The 24,989-nt window shown below is 37.8% G+C and overlaps 2 protein-coding genes across 2 annotated transcripts; both read right to left on the minus strand.

Moving 5' to 3' along the window:
* Positions 1-3,444, minus strand: pxmp4 (peroxisomal membrane protein 4). Its single transcript, XM_037765148.1, has 4 exons — positions 3,247-3,444; positions 2,940-3,002; positions 872-1,070; positions 1-716 (listed from the first exon to the last, which is right to left on the minus strand). Exons 1-4 carry the CDS (start codon positions 3,357-3,359, stop codon positions 453-455), a joined length of 639 nt encoding a protein of 212 aa, XP_037621076.1. The 5' UTR covers positions 3,360-3,444; the 3' UTR covers positions 1-452.
* Positions 3,445-6,107: 2,663 nt separating this feature from the next.
* Positions 6,108-24,263, minus strand: itcha (itchy E3 ubiquitin protein ligase a). The gene is made up of 24 exons (XM_037768539.1): positions 24,113-24,263; positions 22,212-22,291; positions 21,875-22,016; positions 20,930-21,054; positions 19,138-19,269; positions 18,257-18,305; positions 17,938-18,116; positions 17,432-17,732; positions 17,136-17,231; positions 16,108-16,282; positions 14,894-14,963; positions 14,630-14,714; positions 13,398-13,526; positions 12,980-13,052; positions 12,693-12,764; positions 12,509-12,597; positions 12,122-12,281; positions 11,867-12,000; positions 11,077-11,217; positions 10,081-10,201; positions 9,838-9,942; positions 9,358-9,454; positions 9,187-9,259; positions 6,108-8,841 (listed from the first exon to the last, which is right to left on the minus strand). The coding sequence occupies exons 2-24, from the start codon at positions 22,234-22,236 to the stop codon at positions 8,742-8,744; spliced, it is 2,673 nt and encodes an 890-aa protein (XP_037624467.1). The 5' UTR covers positions 22,237-22,291; positions 24,113-24,263; the 3' UTR covers positions 6,108-8,741.
* Between the last annotated feature and the right edge of the window lie 726 nt (positions 24,264-24,989).

The following is a 24,989-nucleotide window of genomic DNA, read 5'->3' on the forward strand; positions in this document are numbered from 1 at the left end:
TTTTTTAAATGTCATTATTTTTCTTTTTATTAATTGTGTGTAAAAGAAGTTTCATAACAGACAACAGCATTTCAGCCTGTTTTTTTGTTGTGTGGCAGCTGTATTTGGTGATATATGGAAATTAAAATTAGACAATAGTGCAATCACCCAAAATATTAGCAGAAAACAATCATACAAGGAAGATACAGATATTGCTATTTAAAGTAGATTTTGTCTAATACTGTCACAATGGTATGTAAATATACTGGTCTGTCTCTTTAGCTGGAGATTTGGTGTGAGCTGACCCACGAGACATACATATGTCAATGTATCAAACGTTAACAAATAAACAAAACATAATTAAAAAAAGGCAACAATTATCAATCATATTTGGAGTATTAATAATTACAAAAAATTATAATGCAATTTATGTATTGTATAGAACTGGTCCGTACTGAAAACAAGTAAAACCCCTAAGCAGCAGTCCTTGGCTTATTATAAACAAGAAAGTCTGATATGTCATGCCACACATTGCTGTCATGGTAGAGGTAGTTCATTGAGGACTGCAGTGAGGGCTGGAGGGTGTGAGGGTAATATTCAAACAGCCACAAGACAACACCCCACACCAGCGTGGCGAAGAGTGGGAAAGGGTCGTGTTTAGGCGGGGGGATGAATCCTTTCTCCACAGCCAGCCGAGACAGGGCGAACAGAATCCTGGACAGCAGGTACATGTTGATCTACAGAAGAGCAAACCGTTTTAACGGATTGAACACATTTACTCGAGCAATTACAGTCTTGAGTTTGTGATGATCTGCTTGTTGTTGTATGAACAGGATCAAAGAAAGAGCAAATGTGACAACATGGGATTTTTGGACTACAGAGCGTATCATACCTGGCTATTGATGTTGTTGTTATCTCCAAACACTAACCATCCTCCAACGCAGGCGGCCAGGAATGAGTGAGATTGCAAACTCTTTCCCTGACACTTCTCCTGCAGGGCTTGCAGTCCTTTGTATGTAAACACAAAGCACGCCAGGTTGCGGGAGTGGGTGTATGTGGCCTTCAAAATGGCTCTGAGCTTGTCCTTCAAACTATCAGGGAGAAGAAAGACATGTTTAAACTTAAAGGGGAACTACGCCCATTTTCAAAATTCATACATGTTATTCCTATGGACTAAGACAGTCCAAAAATATATTAGTAAACATGAACAAGTCTCTCCCAAATCAAAAAGCTAGAGCGTTAAAACTCAAACTTGTGATGTCATCAAGTCTGAAGCTGCTCCACTGACTTGGGAGAGATGTTCTAGATGACACTCAGAGCACCCAGGGGAATGATCTGAGTATATGGGGACATTTTCTGTTTCACAACTGACAACACTACAATAGAATAAAGCTCATTTGGGTATAAAAAAGAAAACAAACATTGTGCAGGTCTACAAAATCAGTCTCCCATTCATTGTCTATGGAGCAGCTCCAGACTTGATACCCTATGACATCACAAGTGTGAGACTTACTTCTTAGGTTTCTGGCTTTGAGAGAGAGCATCTCATGTTCACTAATACTGATTGAACCGATTAATTTAGGTGGTGTTCCCCTTTAAAGGGACTATTTGTAACTTTTTAAGCGTATAAATGTAGCGGGTCGCCACACATGCGCGTTCGCATATGCGCGCTCGCGTGTGGCTGGAGCCTCGTCTCCGCTGCATGCTCTCCTTCACTCAGAATGCGCGCGCGTCCTCGCTGTCTCGCTCCACCTCTAGACGTGAACGTGCGCTCACTCCACACTGCAGAAGAGTTTAGCTCTGAGAATATCTAGTGAATGCACAGGGGACGTTTGTGCAGAAATAACTGCTGCAGTTCCTCCAGACCAACAGAGGTTTTCCGTGTCTTGTGAAGTGACGGAGCTCTTCAGAGAGTTACGTTGTCTTCTCGTTACCGACTGGGTGCCGGTGTCTCCTCTGCTCTCTCCGGCTGCGGGCGGAGAGAGCAGGGAGACACGCTGCAGAGCCCCGCTGCCTCAGCCTGCACTTAGGCAGGAAAAGCCAACACTAGGATCAGATCTAAATCATGTTCATGGAGAGACCTTTGTCTGGTCAGCTAACATTACTGCCAAGCAGGTGAAATATAGAGTGATATTGTGGTTTTAGCTGACGTGTGTCGCCTCACTGTTTTGAGCGATGCTCGTTCAGGTATATTGAGAGCGAGCAAGCGTGAGCCCGACGCTGACTTTCGTTGATTTCATGGCCACAGGTGTCGCTGTTAAAGCTGCAGTGCGTAGAAATCCGGAAAACGCAAAATCCTGCATCCCCTCGAGCTGCTCTCTCCTCTCTCTCCTCTCTCCGCTCTCCCCTCTCTGTCCGAAGCCCCTCCCCCCACACGAGAACGGGCATATGCACGCGCTTCATACGTGCTCGCTACATCTGAGGAGGCTACCGCAGCGAGCTACACATTACCTTCTAACGACATCAACAGTTTGGACTGTCTTTTTGAAAGTCTGTCTTTCTTTTTTTGGGTTGCTTTGAGGTGTAGGCAGTTGCTGCCAATGCTGGAATAGCAAGCTTTTCAGTAGGTTGTTCCGCCATTGACCGAGGCTTTCACTATCTGCAGAGACCAGACGTGAACGCGCATCTCCTTTTGTGGAACAGCCAATAGGAACGCTCTCTCTCTGAAACGCCCTGTGATTGGTCAAAGTCTGCCGTCACGGGCAAGATTTTCTAAAGCCTGTAAACAGAGCCATGAGGAGGTGCAGAGGTGTAGTTTTCTCTCAGATCACTTGAATTACAATATGCTGAAAGGTTATTATGGACATTTTTGCCAAATTATGCCAAAATATTGTTGCCTACTGCCACTTTAAAAAGCATTTCTGAAAGTTACAAATAGTCCCTTTAAGAGACGTGCATTGCACACTAATAACAAGAAGTTACTGTTTCTTATAGAAATGCATTACAGCTCAAATCCTTACCTGCCACTCCTGAACAGAAAGGTCATCACCAGAGCATGTGGTGCTCTGATTTTGGCTCCATAGCTGAGGACAAAAGAAACACACCATGATGTCAGAGCTGTGTGGAAACACAACTAGCTACAAAACAAGGTGAAACATCCTCAGGGCTTTTAGTAAAGTCAATAACATCTATCTGTTAAGTTGCCACAGTGGCAGCAGGCAGCTAGCCACCACCTGTCATACACAGCTGATGAGAGCTTTAGCACCAGAGAGCAGACTGTGGTGAGTTAGCTCAGCCTGCTGGCTACTTCACTGTCTCTTCACTCACACTGCTCCGTTTCTGAATCCTTTCAACACCGCCAACGCCGCTTTGTACTTCTCCTGCTGCAGCAGATTGTTGACAGTGTACAGAAGAGTTTGTATCAGATCAGGACCTGCCATGACTTTCACCTGGAGGAGCCGACCGGACACTAAATCAGGTTGCACACACACGTTCCAGTACGATGTGTCACAGCGAAAACCCGCCGTAGTGCAGCATTACAACATAGGTTCCTATGTAGTGGACTAGTCTTGATGGAACTAGTGCGTTGTTTGTGTTTTTGTGAATGAACAAACATAATCTTCCTGAACTTTATTTGTTGCAAAGATTATTTGTAAGATTGTCAACTTTGTCAAACTCTAAGAAGGCCTCTGCTCCTCTGTTCAGGAAACTGATCATTCTTTCAGTTTATGACATAAATATCCATCAGATATGTGTTTATATGTATAAATATATGTTCTTCTTTACCATCATCGTTTAGCAACAAACAATACATCTGTGCAATATTAATACACTTAATGTGAAATACATGTGTCTGTGCAATATATCCTTGATGCAATATACACCTCAAGTACAACTACCTTTGTTTACATTTTATTCATCACATCTACCCTACCTATTTTACAAGTGCAATTACCTCTGTTTACATTACATCTATTTTTTATATTTTATACTTCTAGTGTAACACTTCTCTTTATATTTATTTATTACATCTCCTTTACCTGTTTTATTTGTTTTATAACTGGGTGTGTTTTTACCTGTTATATGTTTTATCTGCCACGTTAAGTCTTGTCATGTATTTGTTTTAAAGCACTGACCAGAAGTGGCAACTGTGAATCTCGTTGTATTTAATACGATGACATTAAAGCTTTCTATTCTATTGTATTCTATAACTTCTTTAAATCTAATTCTCAAATTCATTCACATAATACTAGACAGGTTAATCATCTTCACCTGCCTTTTTACAAAACAAAACATGGCCAGTAGTCCCTCAGATATCGTGGTGTACAAATATGGAACACCAAAATACACGTTATCAGGAGCTCGTTCTCCTTAGAACATTTTAAAAAGAAATTATCATCACATTTAATTCATGATGTCTAATTATCTTTTGATATGTTTAGATATATTTTCTTTTTTTTCTTCTGTACTGTTTTTTGTATGTATTTCATTGTTTTTATTGGATTGTTTTCCACTGTTTGGTTATGGTTTTTCTGCACATTTTGTGTACTTCTTGTTGTTGTTTAACTTTTGTTGTATTTTTAAAATTATGTTAGTTTAGATCTTTCTTCCTTTTTTGTTGTTGTTTTTTTCTCCTGGGGTTGGGGGGAGGTCCTTTGTATAAGCCTGTAAGGCTTCTTGACCTCTCCTGACACATTTTTTATTTGTTTTTTTCATTGACTGGATTTTGTGCAGTTTTATATATGTGCAAATAAATAAATGTTTGAATGTATATAATGTGTATATTGTTATTATTATTTAAAAGCGCTCCTTCATTCTCTGTGTGAACGTATTGAATAATGTAGGCTGCTTTGCAGTGGTGGAAGAAGTATTCAGACCCTTTAAAAGTAAAAGTATACCACACTCTGTAAATACTACAAGTAAAAGTCCTGCATTCAAAACTTAACTTAAGTACAAGTCTATGATCATATAAATTACTTAAAGTATGACAAGTAAAATAACTCATCATGCAGTAAAAATGTTCCCTGTCAGTGTTTTACTGATGGTTTTGGATTAATATCACTGCTGCATTGATGTGTATGTTGAATATTGCTACTGTGGATGTTTAAGGTTGTGCTAATTTCAACTCCTTTATATACTGTTGGCTAGTTTAATCTACAGCAATGCATTATATTCTGTAATATTATCATATGTTTGTAGCGTCACTGTCCTGTGAGAACCACTTATCTCTAAAAAAAAATCTAATTTTCATCAGCTCAGAAAAACAGCCCTGTTTTCAGCTTTGTGACAATGCATTTTCCAGCTGATCCAAGTTTTTTAATAGCTTATTTAGGTTGAGAAGTAGGAACATTTTCTCAACACATAAAGGAAAAGTAACTAAACTCACAGACAAATGGGCGAGTGGAGTAAAAAGTACAATATTTGCCTCTGAGATGTAGCGGAGTAGAAGTAAAGCTGCGTCAAATGGAAATACTCAAGTAAAGTACAAGTATCTCGAACATGTACAGTACTCGGTTAAATGTAGTTCCACCAGTGCTGTTGCGTCACTGTATTTTCTGTGACTGCAGTAAAGCTACATACCAGACCCGGTGAGTAACTTTGGTATTCGCATTAGTCATTTGTATATTACATAAGGTGAGAGTGAGGTTTAGGAATTTTAAAATGAGAGCCACAGAGGCCATAATTAGATGAGGAAAGCTAGTCCACACCCAGGCTCATTGCAACACATTAACACATCAAAACAGTACTTTGTGCTTTCTTCTTTTTCATAGGAGAAAGCATTAGTGACTACAATAACCATTAATACCACAAAGTTAAAGTAATGCATTCAAAATGTTATTGTATTATTTTATAATAAACTTACAATATCAAAAGTAAAAACACTTATGCCCCTTTCAGAGTGTTAGGTTATTGTACTCTTAGATTATTACTACTGTTGGATTAATGTGTAAGCAGCATTCTAATGTTGTGGATGCTCAAGGAAATGTAGCTACTAAGAGGTGCATAGTACTATTTTCATTTGGGGACGTGTATGTATTTTTCAAATTTTAAAAGGACAATATGAAAAACAATTGTTGCCTTATTTTTATTTAAAAGAAATACACTAACAAAAGTACTGAATTGTGTGTAGGGTATTGTAAACAAAGGTGAAAACTGTTGCTGTGATAATAATCAACACGTCACAAGTGTCCTGAAGGAGCCCAGTGTTTAAATCACTTTATTACTGTTTTTTTTTTCTCTCTCTCAATCAATCCAGTCCATAGTTACAGGAAACCCATCCTCCAAATAAATAGTTTTCAACCATCGACTTCCACTTATCAAAAAGGTTAGAGCTTCAAAAAACAGTGATTACACTATCAACATGATTTACAATGCAATCAGTACAACTAAAACACTATTTTGCATATTTCTATACATTTAACTGCTCCATGATCTGGAACATAGCAGTGATTAAACAGTGAAGTGGTTAATTCAACCAGTTTGGAGTGTCAAGGTGCTAAATTATTAGTTGTAATCTGTTAAAATATTCAACAGTAAACGTTTTAATCACAAACCTTTTTTTTTTTTTTTTTGTTAAAATCAAGGTATGTTTTTTTTGTTGTTTTTTTTTACAAATAATCTCTTGTCTGCACACCAGCGGGTCCACACAGAGTTTTTTTTGTAGGTGTATGTGTGTGTATTACTGCCAGTAACGGGAAAAATGTGAGATAATGTGAAACATCTGACACAATAAAGTATAAAGTGAGCAGTAACTGGTGTTGACTGAGGGTCAATACACCTGTCAGTTCAGTGAGGGAGAGCTGAGGCCTTTTTTATGTAATACCAGCATATTCATGAGCAAAACATCCTTTTACATTTTATTGGGAACTTGAAATGAATTTGCTGAAACTGAATTTGTAGTCAAGAGTTTTCAAATGATCTGAGATACACATTGAAATTAAACCACAGAATTTACACCACGCTGCCTGCATACACTCTACACAGCTTGGACAGTTACAAGTTGTTAAAAAATATCACTTTACAGATTGAAAATTTGTTTTTTAAGATTGAAGTAGCGGAGCTATGTTTTCTGTACCTCACAGTGTTACCCACTAATATTATAAAGGACACAAGTGACACAACTGATGTGAGATGTGTAATCATTTAGGGGGTGTTAAGAACTGATTACACCTGGTTAAGTCAAGTTTTACAAAAAAATATTAAATAAAATCCTTTGGTAGATTCATTCCATAGTCATTTTCTTAAAGTGATACTCTACCCAGTACTAAAAAGAAACTAAGTTTGACATTAGCGGAGCTATTTTTTGGAAAAGACATGAAATACACTAATATACTACTGTACAAATCTGAATACCTAAAACCCTATAAAACTAGGGCCACTTATATCACATTTATTCAAATCTTAATTATCAACTTATACCTGCAACCCAAAGGGGTCCACTGCTTGGGTGAACTAAATGTATTAAGATATTAAACACGTTTTCTACTTTGTCAGCATATTTACATAAACTGCATTAGTCACTTAACACATTAGACAGTTAGGAGTCAGTATCTTCATTATTGATCTAGGATAATACTTAATTCTGGACGTCTAACAGAGAATTGGCTACCTTTCAGTGGGAAAAAGTAATTATTCAACAAATCGTTGTTCTCTATTACTTGATACATCCTAAAGCTCCCACTTCATTAGTAGCAGCTCATAATTACCAAGAAAAGGCTTCACTCTTTTCAGTCTCCCTGACTGGTAAAGGAAATGACAATTCATGGTCAAACAGGCTGATATTCTATACAGGACAGATCATTTGGGGAAGGCAAAGTTATCAAATCAAATCACAACCAAACCAGTTTCACCACTTGCAAATATGCAAATGTTCTCTATTTCATATTGAGAATTTAAATCAACAGTAAAGGCTGAAACTTACCAAAGTGTTATAAAACGATCAAACAAATCACTGTTTGGCTCTATTATTGGCAAAATTGTTTTTTCTACAAAACTATTGCACATAAAAATACAACCTCTCTTAAGAACAATCACAACCGTCTTCCTGCTCTCATAACTATGTGCAAACTAGTTCAAAGTTTCAACTCAACGTTATAAAGTTAAAGAAATCAACCTGTCAAAATAAATGAAATTAGCGTTACAATTAGCATTTATCAAAGTTATTAAAGAAACTGCGTGTGTGTGCTACGGGAGTCAGTCCAGTCAGTCAGCTGTTCAAAAAAAAAAATAAAATCATCCATCCATTCAAATACAGAAAAGTTGAGTCTGAAAGACCCAAAACCATATATGTGCCTTTGATGTTACTTTCAGATATGAATCTTTTTATTTTCAGTCAAAATGCACAAATATGGTTCTTTCCTCTAAAATGATTAATTCTAGTGCATAGACCCAACAATCTGGCTCTTAACAAGTTACAACTGCACAGATTCACAGATGTACGTGTAGAAACTGCACTTGCGCAACGTACGGCGAGTGCTGACATGACGGGGTGAGAAAGGCGTCTCTTCTGCCTCCATCGTCTGATAGTGGGCCGACCGGGGCTAGGTGAGATCAGGGTGGAACTGATCATGTAGGTGGGAAGTGAAACAGAGGGAGGAGAGGAGGATTCACAGGTCCTCTTGTGTGGGATAGATGAATTTGTGACGAAAGCCGCTTAGAAACTGTTACTGCGTAAGATAATGAGATAGAAAATGAAGATTTGTACGTCCATCTACCAGTTTAAAAGCAGCTCCTGGCTGCGAGGAGAATCTGAGAATCCATTTCTCTCGTCTGAAATGGATATGGCTCCTCCATCCCATCATACAGCTCCTGCGCTTGTTGCATTACTCCTGCCCGAATCCTTCTGTCTCCTCTATGGCGAACATGAGCTTCTCCTTCAGCTGCTCGTAGCTCTTGTAAGGAGGGAGGTCCAGACGATTAAAGCTACACGGAGAAAAAGAGAAATATGAGTGTTATTCATGAAATTCTGACTTCAGTGGTGAGGAAATATTTCACTGCTGAACTTATTTCAAATGACGCAGCATAAGAGCATCTGCTAAATAAACACTGTGTAAACTGTATTACTCAATGTACAACAACAATGCATTCCCACACAGTACTATATACACCTTCAAATGCCAAACAATAAAAGAAAGGCTGGTGACTGGATGAATCAGAATTGACTAAGAGGGTTTGGTCGTAAAGGTTTAATCCTGCATCAGTTTGGATATCTGGTCACATGCCTGAAATCTGAGGAATTCTATGAATGCAGAATGACCGGCCACTTACCATGTGTGGCTTCGTGGAAGCCAGTTCTCTTTGCCCACTTTCTCGATGCAGAACTTTTGAGCGCCGTTGCTTCCTGTATTGATCAATAACAAGCATAAAGACAGTTAAATCAAGAAGTCAATTCTGATGTGATGTACAGTGTGTGAGTGTGTATGTGTCTATTTTGCGTACCCATCAGGTCAGCGAAGCCGCCCACAGGAAGGCGACAGGTTCCTGTGACAAACTGCAGCAGCCTCATCCTCTTCTCATTGTCCATCTCCTTCACAAACTGTCAACACATCATTCTGTTTTAACAACACTGAGCAAATCCACTATGACAAACTATTTTTTTTTTTAAATCATATATAATTCTCCTAAATTCCCAAGTTTTTCTTTGCTTTATTAAGAGTTTGGAAATTCTTTGGACCCAGTAAAGACTCACAGTCTCTGAAGTGACAGCAAAAAGTGATCCAATCCCAAAAAGGTTTGGGATTTGGTTATGAGTTCAAAGAAAAATGTTATCTTAAAACAACATCAAACTGCAGTTTTGTGCAGTATTAAGCTACTGTAGTCAAAGTAGAGCAAAGTGAGAAAGGGAGAATGAGTAATGGTGTTTTGATCTTTCAGTTTGACTGAACAGTACCGTCTGAGTGTGCAACTGTGTGTACCAACCTGCCAGAACCAGAGGATCTGTTTGCTGCTCCGGGCGTAATGCCTGTAAATTGTGCTTCTCTGCCAGTCCACCAGGTCGATCTCCTGCATCCCGCACAGCATCACCTACAGGCAAAAAGGAACGCAAGATCTTTATTGTGAGGTCCAACAGAATCAAAAACTTTTTGAAGGACCAACAACCAAATATCAAACTTTCCTGCTCTGGTAAACGTTGTAGAGAATATGCCTAGTTTCTTTCATTACCTCTAATTCCTTAGCATCAAAGTATTGAAGGTATTGCTGGGGCAAAACTTCATTGAAGCCCTCAAAGAATGCTTGAGTCTGCTCCTCCACACCTCTGGACAGCCTCCACTCTGCCACCAACCTGCGTACAGAAATATGAAGATAAACATAACAAAATCAAATATAATGAAGAAATTAAGATTCACTGTTGCTTAAAAATGAGAAAGATACCTTCTCTAAGTGTTGTGATCAAATAAAAAGTGTAATACCTCCTTTCAAATTTGAAGTAGTAATGTACATTTACTCTCCTTTAAATGCTGCCATTCTACTGATGTGCTTATACAAAGCACTTAGTTTATTAATGACCATTACCTCTCCATTACACATTATAGGAAAATGGGAATACATTGTCAGAGTTTCACTGTAGGAAATATCAATGTGTTATACTGTTGCAGGTCAGCCTGGATGAAGCTATCAGTGTTATATGTAACGTATAATAGATATCAAATATAATATAGATATATTGATAGATATATAGACAGACATCTATCTCTATCTATCCATATCTATATCTATCTATTTGGGCTGTACAATTTTGAAAAAATATCTAACTGTGATTATTTTGACTGATATTGCAATTGCGATATGATTTGTGATCATTTTTACATCATTATTCTCATTAACAATCATATTAAAATGGTTATGGTTTGATTTTTTGCAGGGATCTGTACTAAACAAAGATGTTTTTAAGTCTGTAGAATATGATGTGTAGGCCCGGACATCTATGCAGCACGACAATATTTATTTTAAAATGGTATTTTAACACACATTTCGCCTCTAACAAATATTGCAATTTTAACAAATACTGCATTTGAAAATTGCAATAGGCCATATTGCAATTTCGATAAAATTTCGATTAATTGTGCTGCCCTACCATCTATAGATCGATAGAAAAGGGAATGTAAATGCGATAGTTGAAGAAAGACGGTGGATGAGAAGCAGCGGAGGCATCTGTACCTGATGTATTCCTCCTTATTTTCCTCCGTTACTTGGACGTTCCCTCCGTCTGCTTTCAGCTCGTGGGTGGTGACCTCCCCCAGGATCTCCTTGTCAACGGAGAAAAACATCTCCAGTCCACACTCCTCTATGTTATTATCCCTGCAGGCCAGAGAGTCATTATCATTATTAACAGTAACAAAAACATCTTCCAGTACCTCCAAATACATTAAAATGTTACATCTCATTGTTTAAAAAAAAGTATAAAAATGACTATTCGCCGTTTTACAGTACATGTGGGATTATGTGCCAGACTATTTCCTGCCTGACACCAGTAATTTCTTGGAGCTTGTTACCTAGGCGCTGGTCCAGGCTAAGGAATAGACTGGCACATATCCCAGGTATCCATTTTTAATCTAACTCCTGGCAAGAAAGCAAATACATGCATTTCCCAAAATGTATAACCTTTCCTTTAAAACACAAGCTCTACTAATCGCAAAAATAAACGTGGCACAAGTACAAGTGTTACAGGGGCCCAGATGATATTGGTATAAACCCAAATATGTTGGAATTGTGGTAACTGGGAAACAAATTGATCTTATTTGTAAAGAATATGGTGCTTACATTATTATCATTCATTATATATTCAACAATGAGTGTCTTTAATATGAAAACAGTTTAGGGTTCACTACAGTGTGCATGTTTACATGACATCAACATGCTAGCCTGTCCATCCGCTCATGCAAATCCTCCCTACTATCACCATATTCTCTACATGTCCATCAGCTACCTCTCGTATCCCCAGACCTACTTGATCCAGATGAGTGAGTTGTAAAACTCTGGATCGATTGACTCCAGGTCTTTGAGAGCCAGAGGTTTGTTCAGAATACGCTTGTAGAAGGGCAGAGAGAAACCGGTGTCGATGAATTTGCCGTGGAACAGGGCCTAGAGGGGAACAATGCAGGACAGGTGTACATGTATTTAAAAACAACAGCCAGATATAACACAGAATGCAATTCAGTTTAAATACTGATGGCATACTAAGTGATTGTGTAGACAAATGTACCATGGCGATAAAGCGTCCTATGAACTTGAAGTACTTGAGGTGATCAGGGTTGATGTATGAGGCAGGGTTGATCTGCAAACAGTAGTTGTCCTTGCCAGCATACTCGAACAAACAGTACATGGGGTTCAGTACTTCATGAGACAGCAAGAAGAACCATTCCCTGGAAATGAAAACCACAGAGGACAAATAAAAGACGTAAGTGGAAGTGGTCAAACTGGTTGAGGTGGTGTGCAAAATCTTGTGCATCAGGACTAAAATGAGATGTATTGTACATTAGAACAGGTTTTATGAGGTACGGGTGGCGTCATAAAAAGCCATAAAAATGAGAACAAAACTTGCCTTAGGAGTCACACAGATTGTACAAAACAAGAATTCAGTTGACAGTACCTGGCCACACCTCCGTAATCCAAGCCTTCCTCTCCAGGGAAAATGATCCACAGCCTCCGCCTCAGATCTTGCGGGTGAAAGCTCATGATCTTTGAATACAGACAAGGAATTACAAACACCTCAAACATTAACAGGACAAGACTGTTAAACAGAGAACTGAAGAACAGTATATTAAAATGACTACCTGTTGAAATGAATCCTCAAACAAGGTTTTCCGGGAGACGTTAATCTTAATGTGCTGAGGCATCGACAATTGCTGAGAAGTAAAAAAAAAAAAAATTAAAAAAAAGAACTAAACAAATGCTTTAATTTTAGACAATTTGAATTCTTTAACACCAGTGAACATTAACTTTTATCCTCTCATATCATTCATGTACTAGAGACACGAGTGCTCACAAAGGAGCAGCATGAAGATAAAGAGAGATACAACAATCATAGGAGATAACAAGGCACCTGTCGTGCAGCACATACCTGACACCAGAACCTGAAGTATTGCACTTTGGCTTTGAAGTCCCTGACATAGGTTATCTGGGGCCCATTCTCACTGTGGAAAAGAGCAAAATAACCATTTTCAATGTTCATTAACCAAGAACATTTAGTTCATGTGTGCACATGTTGTGTGTGTGTCACTGTTCATTCACATCCATGACTTGACAAATTGATGACGGTGTGATGATCATCTGATGTGATATCACTGATTTAAATGTATGTAAACCTTTTTTTATATCAACATTAAATCGAATTACTCTGTGTATGTAATATGAAAGGCGTTGCTTTTAGGGACAATTATGGTCCGTCGCAATGAAATTAATCTGAATCTTCAGGCTAAAGCTCCTGGACAGGTATTCAACTTGAGCACGTTAACGCCAAAATTTAAACAAGAGCTTACAGTGAGGATTTCCCCGTGCGAGGGTCAATGTAGGTTGTGGTTCGCCTGTTGTGGTCTACAAAGTAGGGAATACCATCCACAGTGAACCTCATCTCCCAACCCTCTGGCAGGGGCTTGTCATTCAGCAGCCTGAACAAATACACAAGAATATAGAAATCAAATACATCAAATGTTAAAAAGATAAATAGCTACACACAACATTTACATTGCCGGTGAAATTGGAGAAATCAAATTACAAAAGAAAATATGCACTGATAACCAAAAACCGGAGCATACATTATTTCTAACCACATAAAAACAGTACAATAGATGCTACGTTTGTGCATTCCTCAAAATATTAAATGGTTGTCATGAAGCAGAATTTCTAAACATTGACGTTTTCTTCATATAAACAGGATCACGTGATATTTGACTGCTATTTAGATATATCTCTTCAGATTGACATTAATATTAAATATATTTATTAAAATAATTCAAGAGCTTGGAAATATTATAATTTCACTCAATGAAAGTCTATTTCTCCTTTAGAAAACAGAACACAGAAGTATGCCATACTCAATATATAAATATAAACAAAAAAACAAACGCACATGTCCTTAATATATAAAAAGCAGAGCGTCCTCCATACTGCTTCACAGTCTTTAACTAGTGACACTAAACAGTGTTTAGTTAGATGCTCTTTCCTTTGTGGACAAATAACTTCCTCATTAGATTATTAAGAATTCACAATTTAGAACAATTATCCCTTACAAAAACAATCATGTTTGAATCCAATCAATATATTTGATTTTTTTTTAAGTTATGTTAAACTTTCTGCATTCTATATTTCTACACCTCCAGGATTGTTTGCATGTGTTTGTCCTGTCATTATCCACCTGCTGGTAACTCGTTACAGGTTATGACAGCTCTGTAGCTCTACTACGTCCTGCAGCACATACAAGTCATTTCCTATTTTAAGATGGTAATAATTCCATTTATTCCTAAACCTAAAAAGAAGGACCACATAAGTGTCACTCCATTCTCCATACTTCACTCCCTAATGTCACAGTTAGCACTGAGTTCTGTGTTTCAGAAATACTGGAGCTGAGCGAGTTGCTGAGACATTAGCGCCTCTTACAGACAACAACACAAAACTACAGCTAAGTTTCGGCAGACTTATTTATAGTCAGCATAATAAACTGTATGACACTATCAGGATACGCATTACATAACACACACAGGCACACACTCACCCTTGGGTCCTGGGATCCTCCCACTGCGTCGCCCGAGTCGGGTGATGAACAAAATACACTCTGCCGTTGGTGTCTGTTCTCTTCTCTGAAATAAAAAAAACATGTTTACTTATATATATATATATATATATATATATATATATATATATATATATATTTAATTAAGTATCAATTCATTGCCATGCATTTCTACTAACATCACAGTCCTGTGTTTTTCTATCATTTCAGTAATTACAGCTAAAACAAATGCTCAGTGATATTTACCCCAACCATGTGGCAGAGGTCCCAGCGGGTCAAACTCTTTGTTGGCTGTCGCTGCCAACTGGTCTTGGAGCTGAGCCAGAGAGAGAATGGGACACAGGTTGATAAAGTCTAAAAGAAACTTAAAAACTGCCTTTGTCACAGCCTGTTAAAGCAAACAGAACTGTAGTATAGTTTAAATGTGTCATGAAGCAAGTGTAATTGATCTCATAGCATTCTTATCTCAGTTCCCACTGGGGGTTAACATTTTAACGTTCCAACTGAAATCAAATTAATTCCAGATATAAAGTCCTTTGCAATAAAGGTTAAGTGCTGGCTAAAAGCAAACCAGAACTGTATCCATTTTTTAGAAAATTGTACTGTAAATTACCACGATGTATTGGTGTGTTGTGGTATGTGTATTGCGTGATGTGTAATTTATTGTATTTCCATAGTTGTAGTGTTTTGTGGTCTTATGATAAAGAAAGCTGTATAATTTAACTATACTGTGCATGTAAAAGCCCAACTGGGGACAAGAGTTGAAAATTATCAATAGCTATAATCTCTCAGGATAGCAGTTTCATGCCCTGTATTGGAACGATGTTAAACTGCATCGTCCATATCAAATAAAATAAAAATAAAATCCAATTAGATCTACCATGTGAGCGTGTAGGAAAACTACAATTTGCAGCAATGCTGTAATAATAATAATAATAATAATAATAATAATAATAATTATAATAGGTGTGGTGTTTGTAATGCACGCGCAGCCTATAAAATAAATGATTCATTGTCTGTTTACGTTGGATAGCGAGCCAAAAATGTTACGAACCAAAACTTTCCAGTGTTTTACACCAGAAATAATGTGTTCTGCTTATTGTTACTTCACTTTGATGTTTGAGCTTCACTGTGCAGAATGATGTATTTGCAGAGTTTATCACTGAAATGCTCTCAGTTTAACATGTACAAACATAATTTTGTGAACATGAAATGAACAATATTTGCATATTTATCAACACTGGATCTTTCTTATGGGCGTAGATGTAATTATAAGACATTTTAACAAGGTAAGTGAACTTCCAGACACAAATTATCATCCAAAGCAGGGTATTTTTTATGGGTCATAAATCATGTCAGGATGGGATCTTTAAGTAAATCACAACCAATAAATGTTCAAACTGTGCTTCATGTGCAGTGAATGTAACAAATCCATTAACTAATCCAGTGACTGCTCTCACCCCGTAAATGAACCTCTGGTTAAACTGCTGCATGGCTCCCTGCAGCTGGCTGCGCTGGTGCTGCCACTCTTCGTAATTACGCACTGACTCCTGCGTGGGGCGTTGCCACGTGGTAGTTCGGGTTATGTGGTCGACGTAGTACACCCTACCCATCGGGTCCACCCTGCGCTCCCATCTACAGGAAAGGGAAAGTAAAAAAGAAAGCAGTGCTGAGTTGACAATGTCAGCAAAGTGGCAGATGTGTCCAAGGGCTCCACCTGACATCCATATGAATACAAGACACTAATTGTTTTAACTACATCACTGACATTAAATCTAAAAACATAATGGGAACAAAAAAAGAATGCAGCTCTACAGTAACGGTAAAAGTGGTTATAAAATATTGAAGGGAATGATTGATTTGCAGCCTTTAATTGTACAAACAAAATAAATATATATATATATATATAATATACATCTGTACTAATCGGAGATCATTTTTATGGTTTGCGGCTGCACATTCCAACAGAGCGGAGCAAGAACCATGTTAGTATTTGTAGGAGCTATTTATTTGTTGTTAGTTGTTGTTCTATTAATAATAAGTAGTAGTATTGTTTGATTGATTATTCTAGATGTTTGCTTTGTTTAGATTCGCTTTTTAATAATTTCCTTATTTATTTTTTTGCGTAATTAGTATTTTGTTTTGTTTTGTTTTGTTTGCCAAGTGGGTAACACTGTGCATATGTGGTTATATATGTAGGCAGGCAGGTATAAGACCAGCATGCACCTGGATGGGCCTGTGGGTTTTTACTTTATGTAGTGGCCATTTGTCAGAAAAATCCAAATCAATCACCATGGGTATGTGGTACACACAGAACGAGAGGCAAATAAATCATAAGTAGCACAGAGACTTTGCATAGACAATGGATTCTTTTGCCTGTGTATAACACTTACCCATGGTGCATCAGTGGCCATTTGATTTAAATTTGATTTGACAAATGGCCACTACAGTATTCATAGTATAAAAGATGAATCAAGTGTGTTAGTACCCTGAAGGCAGAGGATCAGGCCTTTCCCAGGTTGTCCTTTTCTCAATGTGATCCACGAAATACACCCGTCCATTCTGGTCCGCCCTTTGCTCCCACCTGCAGAGAAGATACAAAAACAAGTGAGCAAAGACAAAGCACAGGAAACAGGATTCAGATGGGGGTCAACTGCAGAGCAAACTGATTGATTATATCACTGAAACACTACAATTCTTTAAAATATCTCAAACTTTGCTACGTAATACAATAACAACACACATAATGTTAACAGTGGCTACAGTGAAGACTTGCTCTTTTACCCGGGAGGTAAGGGGCCGTTGCTCATGGGTGTGATTCTGGGAGTTGTTGTGGCCAAAGCTGCTGAGGCTGAGGTCCCTGGTTTGGGGCCACTTGCTGTCTGAGAACCTGCTGCTGCTGTTGCTGTTGCTGTTGCTGTTGCTGCTGCTGTTGCTGCTGCTGTTGTTGCTGCTGCTGTTGCTGCTGCTGCCCCTGCGCCTGAGTCATCCTGTTGATTTGAACACCCACTAGCAGACGCCTGAGAGGAGCCATCGGAAGGTGGACCTTCACTCAGCTCACTAGGAGAGGAGCTGCTAGAAGAGGCTGGGGACAGGAGTGGGAGGATGGTAGAGAAGAAAGTAAGAGGTGTATTTACTTTGATTGCAGTCATTAAACACAGAGCACACACTATTTCGGTACATGAAAGGAAATTGACGGTATGTGAGAATGTGAAATGACTGGTATTCCAAATTGTAATAGCCGAGTAATGTAGCTAATGTTATATTGTAATATCTTGTGATTTTCCTACTTGGTGAGGGGGCTGGTCGGCGAGGCGTAGGAGGAGGAGGGCGGGCTGGTCTGGGAGGACGCGAGGCGTTTGAGCCCCCTGGAGATAGGGAAGGAGAACCCTGACCATTGACGGCGTGACCATTAGGTACGATAACCCACTCCTCTGAGTCACTGGAGGGAGATGTGTCTCTGCTTGACCTGGGGATCAAGAAATTTTCTTGAGTTATTCTTAAAGTATAATTAATAAGAGATATGCTTTTGTTTTTACCAAATTCCTAACCTAAGATTTGCACACAAAAAAAAGCATGTATAGGCCTATAAATAAAAGTTTACTGAACCTGTTGCCGGTGTCTCCATTTTGTTTTGCGTTTCCGTTTGGAAGAGTGGCTGGAAAAACAGAGAACAAGATGACAAGTGACATTTATATAAAAATAACTTGGGATTTTAATGTTGGGCTGGGTGATACTTCTTTCTTCGTCTTTCAGTGGATTCATATCTTGATGAAATCATATCGAGATATCGCGATGCATGATTACGTCGTCTAAATTGATAATAACAAGCACATTTTTTATTCATTTTGCACTTAAGTCCTTAATTAAATGAGAAAATACTCAGCACTTTTCATTTGTCAAGCATTTCATACAGGAGTATACAAAAATAGGTTTTACCATGTGGTTATTTCATATAGACAAAACATGCTATATCGTGATATATATATCGTTATGGAGATATGAGATGAACTTTATCGTAATAGAAGATTTTGGCCATATCGCCCAGCTCTATTTTACTGCAACAGTTGGTTATTTATGAATTAAGACCAATACATGTATGAAGAGGGACATTTTACAATTGAAAAATAAAGTTAAGTATGTAAAGTCCAATTACTTAAAAAATATTTTTGGTATTTCTGCACTACAGTGTCACATACAGTACGCTGATCTCTATATATTTGTGACAAGCTAAGTTGGCTAATGTATCAGTTAGCTTCTACAAACATCTGATCAGGAACCAAAATATATAATATATTATAAATATATAAAAAATAAATTGAAGCCCTTCCTAATTCACACTGATGACGGACAAACTACGAAGAGAAAGGAAGGGAGAATCTGTTAATAAGAACTAAATTATTAGAATTCTGCCCATCTATGTATAGATATCAATTTGTTCCTGTGGTCAGCCTCGTATAGTGGATTTCTTCCTGTGTGTGGCTCCTTACCATGTTCCCTCTCTGCTGTGGCGAAGGTCTCTGGGTCTACCTGCATGCCATCCAGACAGACTGACAGGTCACCTATAACATCCCGAGGGTCTCTGTCAGAGCACAGCTGCAGTGTCTGCACCACTTCACATACTGCGGGGGGGGGTGGGGGGGGACACAGAATATAGTGTTAAACAGGTGCTGATAAATTTGCAAGACTGACATCACACCTCATCACAACCAAATGAAAACAGACGGTAATAAAGATGCATTGAGGTAGTAGTAGTTACCACTGAATCTATGTACTTTTCCCAATGAAAAATCTGAGATTAAAATTAAGAGACATTTTCCTTAGGAGGGCCCCCCTCACTGGTATTTGGTTACCGTTTTCAGCCCTGCTGGTGAGAGGACAGGGCTCTAAAGATGGCAGTCACTCTGTCAGCTCAAACCACTTTAATCACAACAAGCTGCATGGCCTCAAGGGGCTACTAGCGAGGGTTTTAGAATCATGTATAACTATTGGCAAATGAAAAGCAAGCAGCTATAAAGAATATGGACCATACTTTTAAGTCACATGCTGTGCGCATGCCGCTGTATTAGGCTGTAAACACACTCAAAGCGAGCAGGCGGTCACAAGCTTAGGTCAGGCCTGTATCACAGGGAAAAGGGAAACTAGTGAGAGTACTGTGTGCATGAGGGTTGTTAAGCTTATCAAAGCCCAATAAAACGTTCTCATAACAAACACAGGCAGATATGCACTCTTACACAAAGTGTGCAGTGTCTACAGTGTGTGCAGACTCTGCCAAATATAATATGCTGCTGATAGACACAGACATAATGAATACTGAAAGTGAGATTACAAGGGATACAGCATTTTATTATCCTGAAATAAAGAAGCCATGTGGTGGGAGTTTTGTCCTGAATATATCATAATATTCTGTGGGAATCAACTCCAAGAGCCTAGAAATATTAGCTCCAATTAGACATTAAATTGCTCTTTTTGTAGCTCCATACTCGGCTCCTGGACAACACATATTTCCAGTATAGTATAACAGTATAAATGAGCAAAACTCTACAAAATAGCCTTGTACTATAACAACATTTATAGCACAAAGTTGTTTGTTTGATTTTAAGGCCCAATCCAAATGTCCCACCTAAGGCCTTAAGCCCTGAACCCTCAGGGACTTAACTGACGTCACCTGGTAAATGGTTGAGTGTGAGAGACTGCAAAGGAATTGGTATAAATATGAATGGGACAGCACTTTGCATATCACGTCACCTTGACGACATCAATTGTGAGGTTTTTATTTAACTTTTTTACTGCAAGATTTGAATATCTTCAAGGCGTTTGCCTTAGGAGAGGAAAGGTAATGAAATACTCAAATAATCAAATAATCAATTTACTCATTTTTGTCAAAACAGCATCATTAAGCAAAATTAAAATAAATAGTAAACCAGGTGTGTAATATAGTCTAACGCCTGCATTGCAGTGATTTCATGTGTTTTTTATGTACCATCTTAAATCCTTAATGTTAATGTTTCTGTGTAAATTTAATATACCAGGCTGAACACCCATGTGCCGTCCTCTATGTTTACCTTTTTCTCTTTAACCCCACTGGGCGTCCCCTGTTCAACGTCAAAAGCTATGAATTGTGGGTAATTCCCTCAGGCAAAGTCCGCAGAAATGTGGATTTATGGAAAGTGTGCAAAAAGTGCGTCTCAAAGTCGGTGAGTCGGTGAGTGTAGACATTGAGATCGGGCCAAAGAAAACACAAGATTACCACTTAGGGGAAAGAAAGTAGTGTGAACTCACGTTTCAGGTCGTTAGCCTTAAGGGTCTCACTGATCTCCAGGTTGGCCATTCCCAACAGGATGTCTGCTTTCAGTGTCTGGTGGCTCCAAACGCGAAAGATCAACTTGCTGACTGGAGTCACAATTCTGTAGATAAGTGAGAAAATGACGAGAAACAAGTCAACACCAGAGAAAAAGATGAAGGATGACTTGCACTAATGCTGAAAGGATTCATAGCTGACTATGAATGGCTGTGAAGAAGTGAATCAATGTCAATTTTGGTATTCAATTTTTTTTCTTAAGTTGGGGGGAGGTCCACTGTATAAAGCTATGGCTTCTTAACACATCTGTTTTATTTCAGATATATATCCTAACAAAGGCTGGTAAACACCTCAATGTGAGGTTTGATTGCTTTTCTATGTTTGACATCTCTACAGGGTTTGGTAAGACCAAAAAGCAAGAAATCACCTCTGGGATTTAGGGTGGTATAAATAGACACATTTTAAGATTTGATGCAATCTATGATTTGGAGATACTGTGTTCTAACTATTTATGCTGCAGAGCTTTACTAATAAAATGCCCTTGAGGTGGGTTATTAGTTTTTAGTTGGCACAGCAACCATGTACAGCAGTAGGTGTTGGGCACATGGACTTTGTGAACTCATTCAGATACATCAGATATCCATTCAGAATATACCCTCCAAGTATTTAGTTCACCCTTATTGACACAATTCCCAACTCAGTAACCTTACACCAAAAACAATATAGACATCAAACGTAGACTCTACACTTACAACATGCAACTAAAATATAGATGTTAATAACACCCACAGTGTTGTACAGTATGTAGACTAAATTTAGTTTCAAATGAATAACATTTATATTACCAACTCGAACATCCTCCATTAAATAACCAGCTATTTGTTAAACTGATTCCTCTCCAATGACAACCAAACAGTCATACTCACACTGTGACAGCCTGCTTCCATTTGGGGCTGTGTGTGTTGTTGCACTTCTCAGTCCTCTTTGACTGGCCGTCCACGGTTACCTCAACATACGGGCTGGGACCAAACCAGTTCTTTTTGTTTTCCTTCAGCTTGGCTGAAAGCACTAGATAGGAGAAAACACCATAGTGAAATTGAAGGTAATATAACTTTCACTAGATTTGATTTTTCACTACAGGAAGTGAACGACCCATAGGCTGAAGCTTCCTATAGCCAAAATCAAACAACACTGAACACTACAACTTCATCAATTTGTCAAATTTGTGTCTAATTTTTGTTGATTAGATAACTGATAACTGACCTGTGACTTGTAATTGGGCCTTCATGGTTCATCCATAACACTGCAGCCTGGTTTGGCTACACCGAAAGGACCTGCAACAACTGCAACCAGTGACATCAGATGTAAACAAACATGGGACACTCTGTGCAGGTAACCTACTTAACAGGGTGATTAGGCTATTAGGTTGCTACAGTACAGTCAGTGGAAAATAGAGCCTGGCTTTACACACAATAGCGAGTATGGGTTGATGAGGCTATCTAACTAAAACAAAGGGGTATGTATGACTGGTTTAGGCATCTAGAGACATTATAATAGCATGTTTTTAGTAATGCCAAATCAAAGATATAACCTTTAAGTCAGAACTAAACATGCAGAAGCAGTGTTCAGTTTGTATGCACCAAATATTTGGAACAAGCTCCCAGAAATCTGCAGGACCAGCTCCAACTCTGAGTTCTTTTAAATCAAAGCTGAAAACTTTCCTGTTTGCTGCTGACTTTTAAACCAGATAATGATCATATATACTGAACTAGAGCTTTTACCTTTGTGTGTTATATTCTATTTTAGCTTCTATCCTAGCTTTTATTTTGAGCTTGTTTTTATTTTCTAATCTTTAATGTTTTTATAACTGTTTTAATTGTGTCTTAATGTTCTTTTGCACTTTGTCGCAATGTGTATGTAAAGCACTTTGAATTGCCCTGCTGCTGAAATGTGCTATATTTTGATAACTTTTGGATCTCCATAATAAAAGCAAAGCTAAACATTTCAGGTGAATTTGCCTTATAGTATGAATTTTAACTGTACACATTTAAGATCATTTTTATGTGTTCAGACATACAAGCTGCACTAACATGCATGTTACCCAGTGACTTGATTAGCTTAGCTATTTCTAGAAACCACCGTGTAACTTCCATAATAGAAAAAAAATCCCACCCTTAATTTAGCAAAATGAAGTCTCACTAAACCCTCCCTTTGCTAATCTTTGACAATATCCTGTTGTCAGGACATGAAGTTAGTTAACTAGACAGTTGGGATTTGTTAAAATGTAACAGAAAGATGTTGAGTATATCAAACAGTAGCATAAAGTTGTCGACGTGCTCCCTGCTATCTGCAACATGAAGTAACTGTGGGCTGATGAGGCTATCTCACTAAAACAAAAGGGGTATGAATGACTGGTTCAGGTATCTAGAGACATTATAATAGCATGTTTTTAGTGATGCCAAATCAAAGATATAACCTTTGATAACTTTTGGATCTCCACAATAAAAGCAAAGCTAAACATTTCAGGTGAATAGTATGCATTTTAACTAAACTGTGCACACATTTAAGATCATCAAACTGCACTAAAATGCATGTTACCCAGTGACTTGGTTAGCTTAGCTATTTCTAGAAACCATCGTGTAGCTCATCCCATCCTTTAACTTAAGCTAAATTAAGTCTCACTAAACCTCCCTGGCTAATCTGTGACAATATCCTTTTGTCAGGAAAAGAAGTGAGTTTACTAGACAGTTGGGGTTTGATAAAAGGAAACAGAAAGGTGTTGAGTAGATCAGACAGGAGCACAAAGTTGTCAGAGGCCAGTACAGCTGTAGCTTAGTAGCTTTATCAGGTTAGCAGGCTAGCCAGCAGATGTGTTGTCAAGACAACCTGAAACACCAGCCGTTTGAAAGGTAACTAAACATGTAGTATTGTCTATAATGTGTATGTCATTTAGTGAATACGTGAGAGAGAGGGAGAGTTTCCACCTCCTGGGGTAACTTTAGTTCGCCTCCGTGCTGAGCACCGAGGAGGCTTCAGTTAGCTAGCCGTGTGTTGACTGACGCTAGTGGTGCTAACACCAGCCGGCTCCTACAGCTGCTTCAGATGGGTTCAGTCGAGGATATCTCTCTCTCTTCAGTGACAGACTGACGCTAAGATGACTATACCTGAGAGAAGCAGATGAAGGGCCCAGCAGACTTGAGTCTCAGCTAAGCCTGGGTTGTTGTTGACAGGTAGCAGCAGCCTGCCATCAGCGCAGCCTGCTGTTTCCACTAGCCAGGACAAGAGCAGTGTTTCCGGTTCCAGGTTTTCACAATAAAATAGCTAAATAACCTCCGGAAGAAAAAATAAATTAGTGGTGTTAAAACGATTTTGCGTTAACGCGTTATTATCTCATTAATTTTGACAGCCCTAATACATATATGTATTTTATTAAACATTCTTGTTTTAATAATTCTACTTCATCATTTAGTTATAATAATAATAATAATAATAATAATAATAATAATAATAATAATAATAACAACAACACCTATTATTATTATTATCATTATTATTATTATTATTATTATTATTATTATTATTATTATTATTATTATTAGTGGTAGTAGTAGTAACAGTGTTATTAACATTATTGTTAACATTCTTGTTTTAATATTTCTACTTCACAATTTAGTTATAATAATAATAATAATAATAATAATAATAATAACAACAACAATTGTTATTATAATAATAATAATAATGATAATAACAACAACAATTATTATTGTTGTTATTATTATTATTATTATTATTATTGTTGTTGTTAATATTATTATTATTATTATTATTATTATTATTGTTGTTGTTAATATTATTATTATTATTATTATTATTATTATTATTGTTGTTGTTAATATTATTACTATTATTATTATTATTATTGTTGTTGTTAATATTATTATTATTATTATTATTATTGTTGTTGTTAATATTATTACTAGTGGTAGTAGTAGTAGTAACAGCGTTATTTTTAATTATTGGCACTTTTATTTTGAAGGC

This window comes from Sebastes umbrosus, chromosome 1 (assembly GCF_015220745.1).
Source record: "Sebastes umbrosus isolate fSebUmb1 chromosome 1, fSebUmb1.pri, whole genome shotgun sequence".
NCBI classification, from domain to species: Eukaryota; Metazoa; Chordata; class Actinopteri; order Perciformes; family Sebastidae; genus Sebastes; species Sebastes umbrosus.